The sequence below is a fragment of the Lithobates pipiens genome, unplaced genomic scaffold, assembly GCF_037356315.1.
Source record: "Lithobates pipiens isolate NorthernLeopardFrog02 unplaced genomic scaffold, aLitPip1_a1.2 Scaffold_28, whole genome shotgun sequence".
NCBI lineage: Eukaryota > Metazoa > Chordata > Amphibia > Anura > Ranidae > Lithobates > Lithobates pipiens.
The window spans coordinates 124,321,548-124,334,452 of record NW_027507789.1 but is presented as its reverse complement, the minus strand read 5'-3'; the positions used below and the strand labels follow the sequence as shown (position 1 = coordinate 124,334,452).

The 12,905-nt window shown below is 40.7% G+C and overlaps 1 protein-coding gene across 1 annotated transcript in view; it reads right to left on the bottom strand.

The window, feature by feature from the left end:
• KCNH4 (potassium voltage-gated channel subfamily H member 4) overlaps positions 1-12,905 on the bottom strand; it is a 591,120-nt gene that overhangs the window by 230,922 nt on the left and 347,293 nt on the right. The window contains exons 5-7 of the mRNA XM_077459579.1: positions 1,910-2,153; positions 455-612; positions 55-262 (exon numbers count right to left, since the gene is read on the bottom strand). Of these exons, the coding sequence (XP_077315705.1) occupies positions 55-262; positions 455-612; positions 1,910-2,153 (610 nt within the window). The remainder of the gene's footprint in view (positions 1-54; positions 263-454; positions 613-1,909; positions 2,154-12,905) is intronic.

Below are 12,905 nucleotides of genomic sequence, written 5' to 3'. Positions count from 1 at the left end.
TTTGCATGAACCTGCCCATACACAGACCAGATGAAAGTGTCAAGCAATGCTTACCTATGTCCCAGGTGACAGGGTCATTACTCTCCATCTCTTTGCGGCCGATAACAAACCAGACACAGGCCATCCAGTGGGCCAGCAGAGCAAACATGGACATCAGAAGAGTTAGCACCATGGCACTGTACTGAGAATATCGATCCAGCTTCTGCAATAACCTCAGTAGCCTCAATAATCGAACTGTCTTCAGTAAATGTACCAGAGACGTCTTTCATGATTTTTTGGAAAAAGAGAAAAGCATTGGTCATTAGATAAGAGTGGTCTGTGCTTTGAACAACCTGGTATTCTTTAATCATATTACATTATTATGATCTGTAAATACTTAACAGTTCTAGTTATGTGAATGAAAAAAACCTGATCCTAAGGTAGTAAAGATGTGCTGGGTTGTTTTTTCTCTTACCACTGTGACGTTGAATGCATAGAGAAGATCAAAGGGCAAAGCAGCAATAAGGTCCACAAAGAACCATGTGGCGAGGTAGTGGATACAGATAGAGCGTGGATCATACACCACTTGTCCAGAATGGCTAACATATGTAGTCCGGAAATTTAAAATTATATCTGTAAAATTTGAGAAATGGGGTTTTACTGTCTCAGAAGGTACACTTTGCATACAAACCTTACATACAAGGTTATGTAGAAATAATCCCATAAAAACTGAATAAAAAACCTTGGCTAAGGCTCAATCTCTATTACAATATACCTTGCCCAAAACCCTTATGATCTATCAATGAGACCCAGGAGACCGCTCTGTACAATATATAAAAGTCCTATATTTATTTATATACCAATACTACAAAAATACAACCCATAAATCACTACAATACTATATTTAAAATAATAATTGGCCAATTATAGGAAAAAAAAAACAGCAGCTGCGGAGAAAAACGTTTTCTTTTTGGGGTTTTGTAGAACAAAGAATTCATTTAAAGTCCAGCAAAACATTATTTTTGTTTCTTTAGTTTTGAATAGCATCAGTAAAGACTTAGTACCCCTGTCAAGTTTCTACTGATATCCAGAGAGAAAGATTTCCAAAACTTTGACCAAAACCGGCAAAGCTTTGGTAGCGGAGTTACTGTTTTCGGAAGTGTATTTAATAAAACAAACCCAGGATGATCTGCAATATAAAAGTATCTTTTTCGTGGATGCCAATTGCTAGGTCTGATGTTGGAGGTTACAAAGGTGGCAGAAGTCTGTTCTTAATCCTATATAGGGATGATACCATGCTCAGGTGAATAGTGACATCAAAGCTGCCAACTATGCTCATCCTTTCCAAACCTCTCCTCCATTCACAAGCTGTATTATAGCTTACATCATTGAAAAGCACTCTATCAATAGAGGATGGGCAAACCAATTAAAGGTCTGCCTCCTCAAATCATAGAGGGCTTTTCATTGCTGGAAGCTATAGTTCAGCTTCTATGAATAAAGGAGAGGGTGAGCATAGTTGGCACTGTTAATGAGTACATATGAGTCCAGTGCTATACTGACCCACACAATAGCAGCCACAAGCACAAGGGGCAGTTCTCCTTGAATGTAAGTACCGTCCCTTGTAATGATTTTTTTTTTCTCAAAATGTAGGCTTTAAACAGACAAATACTTCTGGCAAATGCTAGATTGCCATATTGCTGGTCTAGGCCTGGACATTTACCAAACGCAGTTTTCACTTTGTCACAAGATTCACTCTAAGATACATTCATTTTCACAATTTACTGTCATTTCCATCCTTTCTTCTGCTGCTGAATTGAATTTTATTGTAGTAGCTGCTAGCGTGGTAATATTAGTCCATTTCTGTTTTCTAAAGTCTAAACTATTATCTTTTTGTATATGGTGGGAAGGCTGTGTGGTCCAGTTGGCTTACCTAAAATAAATAGCATTTCCACGGCAATGTCACTGACAATAGTGCTCCGTGCTGCAGACACACTGTCATCGTGGCCCGTGAAGCAGACATTGTAAGGGACAGTGACAGCCACATAAAAGGTGGCTAAGAGGATAAGCCAGTCCCAGAGGGCTTTGAAGATGCTGTAATGAAGAAGGATGAAGCGAGGTTTCTGGACAGAAGCTACTTTGTATTCAGGAAGCGAAGGCTTGTTATCTAAAAGGTTCTGTGGACAGAATAAAGAGAAAGTGATTGAATAAATGTGTTGTAGTTAAAATTCAGGTTACAACAGTGGTCAGATCTGTCTGCGCTTCATACTGAGATGAAATGTCTGGAAGTTTATAATACAATCAGTACAAGTGAAGGAACAAAATTAGCTAAGGCAGTGTTTAACTGGATAGGACAATAGGCTAAGATATCTCCCAGGAGTCTCTTACAACCCGTCTCTTAGGACTTTGTCAATGAACCTCTTGGACAGAATTCTTTGCTCTACCCATCTTCCCTCATATGTCCTGCTGCATTTGCCATAATATAAAATAAACATCCAAAAGAAAGAGGTTGAGTGTCCTTACCCTGGCCTGAGGACACCTATTCATAACTGACTTAGGGGGCTTCTCTATGCTTTAACTGGTTTTCTGGTTTAACTAGAAACCCTTCTGCTTCTTATGCTTTGTGTAGTAATTATAGGCGGTGTTTCCCCCAGTATCCTCATGATACATGACCATTTGGTCAAAAGTGGAATAAAGCAACAACTGAAATGGTAAGTCCTTTTGAGGAGAATAAAGTGTATTGAAGATACTTGTACTCCTGAAATTACTAAAATCAGTGCAGTTGCTGTGATGTAAGCAGGGCAGTAAGTACAGGGGTCAAAGGGGTTGAAATTGTGACCCATGCCCCATACTTTAGAGGGCCCGTGCAGCATTCCATTTATACCTGGATAAGAGGTATACATGGCTATACATCACTGGTTCGAATCCCAACCATGACACTGCCTGCCTGGAGTTTGCATGTTCTCCCTGTGCCTGTGCGGGTTTTCTCTGGGTACTCTGGTTTCCTCCCACACTCCAAAGACATGCTGGTAGGTTAATTGGCGTAAATTGAAAGCACTATATGGGTACCTTAAATAAATAATATATAATAGAGGAGCATCTTAAGGAGACACAATGTACAGGGACAATTGTAGACATGCATCCACACTCACTCAGGTTGAACTGGATGGACTGGTGTCTTTATTCAACCTTACTAATCATTTTACTATGAGATAACTTATGAGGCTATGTTTAGGGGCGGTGCAGGGTAGGGATTGGGTGGGGCACCTGGTGGCGAGTAACCGTATATGTAAAGTGCTGTGTACAGTGACTTGAAAAACGAAACAAAAAAAAGACCGAAAACTTTGAAGTAAAAGCGATATTTTTTTTAGACTACTAAAGGTGGAGATCAATGGCTTATAATGGGACTGCAATATTGCGGTGAGCAACCTTACACGAACTGATGCTAGGAGGAACTGACTAACTCCCACTGACATCACCAGTGACACAAATACAGTGATCAATGATAATATCATAAACTGTCACTATACTAGTGACACTGGCTGGAAAAGGGTTAACATCTAGGTCGATCAAGGGGTTAAATGTGTGACTATGTTTAATGTATGTGTAGTGTGCTGCTTTTACTAATAGAGCTATATGTTTCTCATCTCTGCTTGGCAAGGATGAGAAACGGAGAGATTGTTCCCTCTGTATAGAATCATTGGCTGGGACTTGATGATAAGCACCCGCTGTGTACAATCACAGCAGGTGCAGCTCATCCGCAGTACATTGCGGGCAGGCAGGAAGTGGTTAAACATGCTGCAAATACAGAACAATAAGGGAGCCAGAAATAAGTGTGCTTATACTTTTCTTTTTGACATGACAACACAGCTCTGACTTCCTAATACGTGATGTCAGTCCCATTTACTTCATTTCTCATGGATTACAAAGAACTCAGCTCTAATCATATCCTCCCATTCCACATCTCCATAATCCTACCTTGTGCACAGACACAAGTTACCAGCTCACATGATATCTGGCAAAATTAACAGGTATTTTTTGCACGTATTAAACAGATCTAGACAGATATAAAAAAAAAAAAAAAAAGTTTTAATGGTATATTTAGCAGACCAAAAGGAAGACAATTCAGTGTTATACCGTGTACACACGAGTGGAATGTCCAACAGAAATAGCCAGACGGAATCTTTTCGTATATTCTGATTGTGTGTATGCCTCATCAAACTTTTTTTTTACAAAAATTCTGATGGACCTAGAAATAGAACATGTTTTAAATCTTGTTTTAAAGCTGAACCAAGTCCTTCTGTATGATGTTCCGACGGACCAAAAATGACGCATGCTCTGAAGCAAGTATGAGACGGAATCGATCGGTGTGGTAAAACTAGCGTTCGTATTGGAGGTAGCACATTCCTCCTGCTGCTAATTCTGTGATCTTTTAATGCAGCGCATTCTTTTCTTCTTTAGAATGCTGGAAGAATGAAGTTGTTTTGCTGCTCATAAACTGATTTCTTCATTATTTATCCTCATCTCATGACTAATATTCTATTTTTTAAAAGTCCAATCTTCATAATAATGTTTACAATTATTTTTTATACTCATCTTTTATAACTTTTTATTTCATCAAAATTTATTTTACGATTACTTAAAAATAATTTTATAGTGATCTGCATATAATTAGTTTTTTTGGAGTGTCAAGTTACCACAATAACATTATTATCTTATATTTTTTATTAACCTCAAGGAGGTTGTTGTCCCTTGTTAATTTGACATTGTCTTTTTGAAATGTACCTGCCTACTCACAAACAAACTGTCCTTTTTGAATAAAAACACATAGGAAAGTATTTTGTGAAAATAAAAAAATATACATTTATTCTGGGTAACAAAATAAAGAAGTCAACGCTGGACAAACTTTTGTAATTTGAAAAGCCATTTGGCCCCCATGGCACACATCAACAAGTCTGTGGAAAAGAAAATTGTAAGCTTGAGGAGTCCATATAATAGGAAGCGCAATCTGGTAAAGGAATCCCAGAGATCTGGACCAGCAGCAGATGACATATCTGTCCCTAGTTTATTGTACTACAACAGCCTGCGTCTTCTGTCAGATCAGACTGAACCCAGGCCATCATTTTCTTCTCTTCCCTGCAGCCTTCCCTGAAGGCTGTGGCTCTGTTGGTGGACTTGTGGCTGGAGGAGGAGGATGGACGAGCTCACATATGTGGCTGTTCTCAGTCAGCTGGCCCCTTCTGAAGGGCATCAGAAAATAATCCTTCACAGAGGAGGCATTGGCACTTCTCCAATTCCAGCAACCTGGTGGCTAGATAGCATAGATAGCAGCCATAGGCCTCTTCAGCGTTGGGGGGGGGGGGGGGGGCTCCTGAGGAAAATGTCACCTTCCTGGGCCTTTTGGTGGTAAGGCAGAGGGGAGGCACCTGGGATTGGGTGAGGTTCCTACTGGGCCCAGCCACCTCCTGGCTAACACTGGGCACGTCCTCCTGTCTGCCACTGGGCATGGCCTCATCCTGGCTAACGCTTGGCACGGCCTCCTCCTGGCTGAGGCTTTCCAGACCCTCATCCTGGCTGAGCTCATCCTGTGTATAAAAAAGGGACATAGATGTAGTTTTTGCTTCATCGATCACACACAATTTTCAGCTCATGAATTGCAAATTTAATTTTAATAAATAGAAAAAATACTATCTTTCTAACCCCAGCATTTTTCAAGCTGGTCCCAAACATTTTTGGCCACTACTGTCTAGTGATATGTATACCTAATTTTTTGGATAAAACCATTTATTTTATAATCATTTATAACATCTAGTTAACATCATTAATATGAAAATAAATATGTAAAAAAATAATATACCTGGCTCCAGTTGGGCGCATCCACTTCTTCCAGGATGGAAGGCCCTGGTTGTTCCTCATCAGCCTCTGCTGGGGTGGAGGGAAGGCTGCAGGGAAGGGTCGAAAGAGATTCCCTGGCTTCAGTCTAGTCATCCAGAAACCTCAGTTTGTTGATGTACCACAGCCTGGGCACATAAACATTCTCTGCTGATGCTCCTGATTGGAGTGATATCTGGATCTTATTATGCTCATTCTTATACATGTTCCTCAAGATCCCAATTTTATTTTCCAAAAACGTCATGTTTGCTTCGGGGACCTGAGTCTTCACAAATTTCAGAAGTTTCTCCAGCAATGACCTCCTAGCTTGTTTGTTATAATATAAGCTGTGTTTCACCTCCCACAAATTCCTCATCTCCCTGTATCTGTCTATGAAACTGTCCATGAACTCTGGCTCCTTAAACTGATTCAACATTGCTTTAAGACAATACACAAGACAAAAACACTAATATCAGCCTAAACTCTCATTATCTTATCCCAATATAGGCCTCAATCTTGAAGCAGTGTAGGCCACTGTGATGGGCCAAGTTCAAATTTTACCTTTGTTTAGCATGCTCGCCACTTCCGTTCGTTCATCTTCCACACACAGATCGTACTTACGACAGATGCGTGTTAAATTTATATACACTGCGCATGTGTCAAACTCCGCCCGCTTCACCCGCCCCTGACGTTCTTTTTCACTAATATTCCCTACCCCTTCTCTCTTCAGTGCGCAGTAGGAGCAACATGGCGGAGACACAGATAGTTGCCATTTTCTCATCTAGTGAGGAGAAAAGCCCAGGGCCCCAAACGTCCGGTTCCAGGAGTAGGAGATTTAAGGCCACCAACATGGCCTTTGATGCAATGGCGGAGATGGTGGAGATCTTGTGCAGGGAGGATTATGATGGGAAACATGGTCCGTACACCCATCTCAATTTGCGAAACTACCAATTCATGACATCAGTTGTAAACACTCTGGAGCGTAAGTTTGGGGTACTATGGTCCAAAGACCAATTAAGGAAGCGCTGGTCCGACATAAAACTGCGAGTGCTTCAAAAAAGTAAGTACTTGTCGTGTGTTCCTATTATGATTATTAACTTGCATGCTGCTCCATGTGCTTTTCTTTACTGTTGTACAGTTTTAAATGGCTTCTTACATGTTTGTGGGCACAGTAATCGTTCGTAGGAAACATTGTTAGTTTGCCAATAAATACAATGTATTTAGCTGATACAGGGTTATAACTAGATTTTGGTCATGCTAATTTGTCTTATTAAAAGAAGTTTAGGACATTGTTGTCTAGATGTCTTTGAAATTTGAATGAATTGCAAACTTGATTTAGTGAAATGTAAGGAGAGGACACTCAGCAGCTGTTTACACATCTGGACTCAGGAGTACTAGTGTGGGACATCAGAGCACATTTTTGAGGATAACCCACACAGGTGCTCTAATGGATACTTGGAGTGTCTCCATCTGTGAAACTTGGACAAAAAAGGTAAGTATTCCAGCTTGGTTAAAAAGGAATTTTAATCATGTCTTCAACTTGGATCTCTGCCCAAACAGACAATTGTACACCACTAGAAAGCAATGTTTCATATTCCTATTTCTGGACTCAAATATCTGTGTACTAAGTATACCTTTTAAATAATGGGAAAACCCGAAGAGGAAGAAGGGGATTTTTACGGTGCTTAATTATTCTAAACAAAATAGCAAAAGGGAAAGCAAAACATGAAAATTGTAAAAACAATTATTTTATTATCATATATTAAAAACTAGCACATGGCATGTGTTAAGTTAATATCTACTTATACAAAATGACACATAACAACTGGTCCATATGGTAGACAGGTAGAAGAATGCTTGTGCTTGATTATCCCAACATGTTTCGCAATAAGCTTCTTCAGGGGATGCACGAGCTAGTAATAACAATGAACAGATATTAATTACAAAGCATGATACGATTTATAATATGTACAAAAATAATATATGCATCATATAATTACAACTTCCACACCCAGAACCTCAAATTGGTGCTTACCCTCCCCTCATCTCCACCGTCCCACGCAGATGCCCCAAGCTTAAGATGAAAAAAGTGTGCGCAGTCACACGCTCAGCGGCTGGATAAAGTGGCTCAAGAGGGCACAGACAGGGACCAGTCTGGACAGTGAAAAAGGAAAAAGTATAATGCGAAACATGTTGGGATAATCAAGCACAAGCATTCTTCTACCTGTCTACCATATGGACCAGTTGTTATGTGTCATTTTGTATAAGTAGATATTAACTTAACACATGCCATGTGCTAGTTTTTAATATATGATAATAAAATAATTGTTTTTACAATTTTCATGTTTTGCTTTCCCTTTTGCTATTTTGTTTAGAATAATTAAGCACCGTAAAAATCCCCTTCTTCCTCTTTGGGTTTTCCCATTATTTAAAATATTCTAATTGGGATGAGGTGCCTTCTTTCTTGGTGATGATGGAGGTTAGAATCAAAAATATTTAAGTATACCTTTTGTTTCATTCTCAGAAAAGACTCAGACAGCAGTCAGAGGATATTAGGGACCCCCGAGGACCTTGAGGAAGGAGAGGTGGAGGAAGTGGGCCAGTGTCTGATACCCCAGCTTCACGTAATCTATGTATGCCTGCATATTTCTAAATATATGTTTTTTAAACAAATTTTTAGATGATGTGCTGGTTGTGGAACAGGAAGCAATGGAACCTTTCACTAGGACCAGCGCCCAAACACTCATCCAGTAAATTATGACCTGGAATGGGGAAATTTTAATTGTACATTTTAAAAGCCAAATTTTTAAGATACACACGGTGTGTCAACATGTGCTATCTGCCATCAGGGGATCTCAGTGTAAGCGTTTTGTGGTAGGTGAGAGGAAGAGGTTGCACCCCGAAAACACGTCCATTGATCCCCCATGATGGGAGATAGCACATGTTGACATTACCCATTTTGGACTCCCAATTTGTGTACATCTTCAAATTTTGGCTTTTACAGGGGTGAAATCACCCCTTCAGATTTACGGCAATATCAAGACATTTTTGACACTATAATGTCTGATATTGCCTTCAGTTTTTATAAATTGAACTTTTTAAGTTCCAGAGTTGTGTATGTTATATTTTAAAACATGCATATTTGTAAAAAAAAAAAAAAGATATTGAGGAAAAAATATAAAAAAAGAGAAAAAAATGAAATAATTTTAACAAATTTTCTAAACGCACATGTGTGAATGTGCACAGAGTAAACATTTTGAAATACAACAATGTGTGGCTTCTTTTTTCAATGCTCAATACCAGTTTTGTAAGTAATTTTGTGTTTACAGTGACAATGGGGCTTATTTACTAAAGGGAAATCCACTTGGCACTTCAAGTGCACTAGGAGAACCTAGGAGACAGCCAAAAAGAAAAGCAAGCAATAAAGAAAATTCTAGATTTTATCTGAATATTTTTTTATTACAAAAAGTTTTAGACATTGTCTGGCATTGCAATGGCCCTCCTACCCATAACATAATTAACATATTTCTCCCGAACTTCACAGGCACGTTGGGGTACCAAGCCAGTACGGCCAGTATCCAGGCCCAACTGTCTGTAATAACTCCAGCCTCAGGCCCAACTGAGGCTAGATAATTCAGGATGCAGCAGCATACGATGATATGGTTGATTTTGTAATCCGCCATATGGATTGCTGTCAGAAACAGGCAGAACTGGCTGGCCATTATCCCAAAGGTATTCTCAACGACTCTTCTCACTCTGGCCAACTTGTAGTTAAAAACCCTCCTCTCCGGGGTGAGGGTATTTTGGGGGAATGTCCTCATCAGGTGCTTGCCGAGACCGAAGGCTTCATCTGCAATAAAGACGAAGGGGAGTCCTTCCACGTTATCCACATCAGGTGGCAATGGGCCACCAGTCTGGAGACGCTGGTAAAACTCTGTCTGGGCAAAGACTCCTCCATTGGACATCCGGCCATTCTTCCCCATGTCCACAAAGAGGAACTCATAGTCTGCCGACACCACCGCCATTAACACTACACTATTAAACCCCTTATAGTTATAATAGTAAGACTCCGAATGGGGTGGTGACACAATGTGGACATGCTTCCCATCTATAGCCCCTCCACAGTTGGGAAAGTCCCAACGGTCAGCAAAATGGGAGCCAGAGTCTGCCATTCCTATGGCGTTGAAGGAAACTGTGGAGGCAAACAAGAAAAAAAATATAAGTACTTTTACACATTACATTGCAAGCAAATTACACAAAAACATTCTTGCACAACATCAGTATAACATTTATTTTAAGGAGTATTTAAAAAGATAAAAATATAAGACCTGCTTATCAGATTCCTCACCCCCTCTGATGGTCCCATTGATAAATTGTATGGAGGGGGGGAGTTTGCGGTGACTTTGGGAGCCAGAAAAAGCCTCCAGCCTGAATTTAAGGACACATATAACATTTGGACACATTTTAGGGGGTGTTTCGGGGAAAGCAGTACAATGGAGCTGACAATATACATTGTTAAGGGACAATGGGTGTGTATAGGACCAGGATAGCATGCTGTGGAGGTTAGTGAAGGCAAATATCCATGTAGGCAAAAAAAGGAGCATTAAAAAAGCTTCCAGCATGCATGAGGATAAACGGGACATTCACAGCATATACCAATCATGGTAATTAGGGAATAATGAAATAAATACAATACATTAGCAAACATTAAATACATATAATGTGATGTTAAGGGATAAAACTTACCCTAATATAGTCCCTTCTGCAGGACCTGAATGATGGCAGAACAGGTCTCTGGAATAATGATCCCCAGAGCCTGGGGGGAGATGCTTGTTGAGAACTTGAGGCCTTGCAGGCTTCTTCCAGTCGCCAAGTGCCGCAATAAGCCAACAGACAGTGAAAAATGGGGTCCGTCATCCTGAGATAATTCCTGAAATCATTAGGATTATTCTCCTGGATTTCACGAAGCAAAGGCATGGGCGAGAATTGGTCACGCTAGAGTAACCAATTCTTGGTCCATGTACTCCTCCTTGCCCTGTTCATTGACTAGCCTCGGGTCACAATATGAACCCCAACACCAAGCCCCCACACAGCACAAATTCTACAACGAGTACATACCCGCACCATGGTTTCAAAATGGTCGGCTGGTCAGAATGAACTTAACAGAACGCACTAAAGAACAGCAGGGCCTGTGAAGAGCGAGCTGAAAATCAGTAATGAGCGGACCAGAACGCACCGAAAACAGATACGAACTGACTACACGCACTGAAAATCAGATACAAACACACAAGTAGAAACTGAACAGCAGCAAAACGATCGGAATAAGCACAAGTTTGAAAAAGTGTAAATCGTCTCTAACCAAACCTCTACTAACACGAGATCAGCAGAAGGAGCCCAACGGTGGCGCACTGAGTATTGAACTTCCTTTTTCTAGTCCCGTCGTACGCGCTGTACGTCCCCGCATTCCTAACGATCGGACTTTGGTTTGATCGTGTGTACACACAACAGTTTCAGCAGAACTCTGTCGGAACTTGTCGGAAAATCCTACGGAAAAAAAAAACTTTGTGTGTACGCGACATTGGGGTTTACATGCACTTTCACGTGTACAATTTTGCACCAAGTTCACTATATGCATACCTCCCAACTTTTCAGATTGGAATGAGGGACACCTATTAGTAAAATTATGTAGGCATAAGACACAGCCCCTGCCACACCCCCGTAACCCTTTCACTGCTAGGCCCTGTGCTCCATTTTTACCCTCAGTTGACCAGACCATTTTTGCAATTATTCCCTTGCTTTTTTATTTTCACTTGTAGCACTGACATCCTCGCTTATTAATGTGTGTTTTCATGCTATAATCACAAGTCTATGGGCATTTCTTTGGTTTAGTATTTGGCGCCATCTACTGGTACTGAACTTGAATGTTTATTGCTTTTAACACAGCACAAAACATATACAGGAAGTGACTGTTTTTTGATCAGAAGGTTGACCCTTTTACCCACGAGGCTTGATGACCTACCCATGAACACTTTCTATAGCAGTGCATGCTGGGTAGGACATAAAAGGGACCTGAGCGGACAATTTAGGTCTCTTGGGATGGCATGGCCTGCCTGTGAGGATCTGTGGGGAGGCTCTCCCGGGGACAGCAGCCCTTACAGAGCGCAAACCTTGCTTGTTTGTGCGAGTGATCTGATGCAGCCAGAGAGACAAGGGACCGGATTTTAGAGATCCAGAGACACTCATTTGAGCTTCGGAGGACTGGGCTCACCCAGCGGAGTGGAAGGGAGCGAAAGGGCCAGCTGACGGAGAAGCAAGCTGCAGTCACTGGAGCAAAGTTACTACACGGAGCTCCGATCCAGTTGGTGTGCAGGTTACGGCCCACAGTTTGTTAACTTTCACACGCAGGTCTCACTGGGATTTATAGTTCCATGGAGGAGGAGCAGAGCAACTGACACTAAGCAGGCTTGAGGCCTACCTACTCTGATATTCCAAGCCTTGTAGTATAAGTACTGAAGTTATATCAGGAGCACCTTTACCTCAACTTAACTTACTTTAACCTGTGGATTACAAATCACAAGGAATTACTTTAGCTAGCGAAGACAAGAAGACCAAAGACCAAGTACTTTAAGTGAGATCTCACGCATAGCTTAAAAAGTAGGGCTCCCGGTTTATATATATATATATATATATATATATATATATATATATATATATATACTGTTTGAAATAGTTTATGTTGAAATCCATTGTGCTGTCGTCCTATGTTGGGATGACAGCGCAATTACTGTAATCACCTCTTTGAATATTTTCACAGTAAAATACACTGTTGTTTAAGTATCCAGTTGTGTGGCGTACTGTTTTCTCTCAGCAGGTGGAGCCAATGGATCCTGAGGTTACAATACAGGTACCTTGCATTGTATTATATTGTACTGTATTGTGTTGCACCACAGCTGTGTCAAGGGGATTGAGCCAAGTTAGTGGGGTGTTGTTACTAGAGTGCAGGCCCAAATCAACTCAGCCGCTCCTTCGGGAGTCAGTGCTACACACTTATAGCTTTC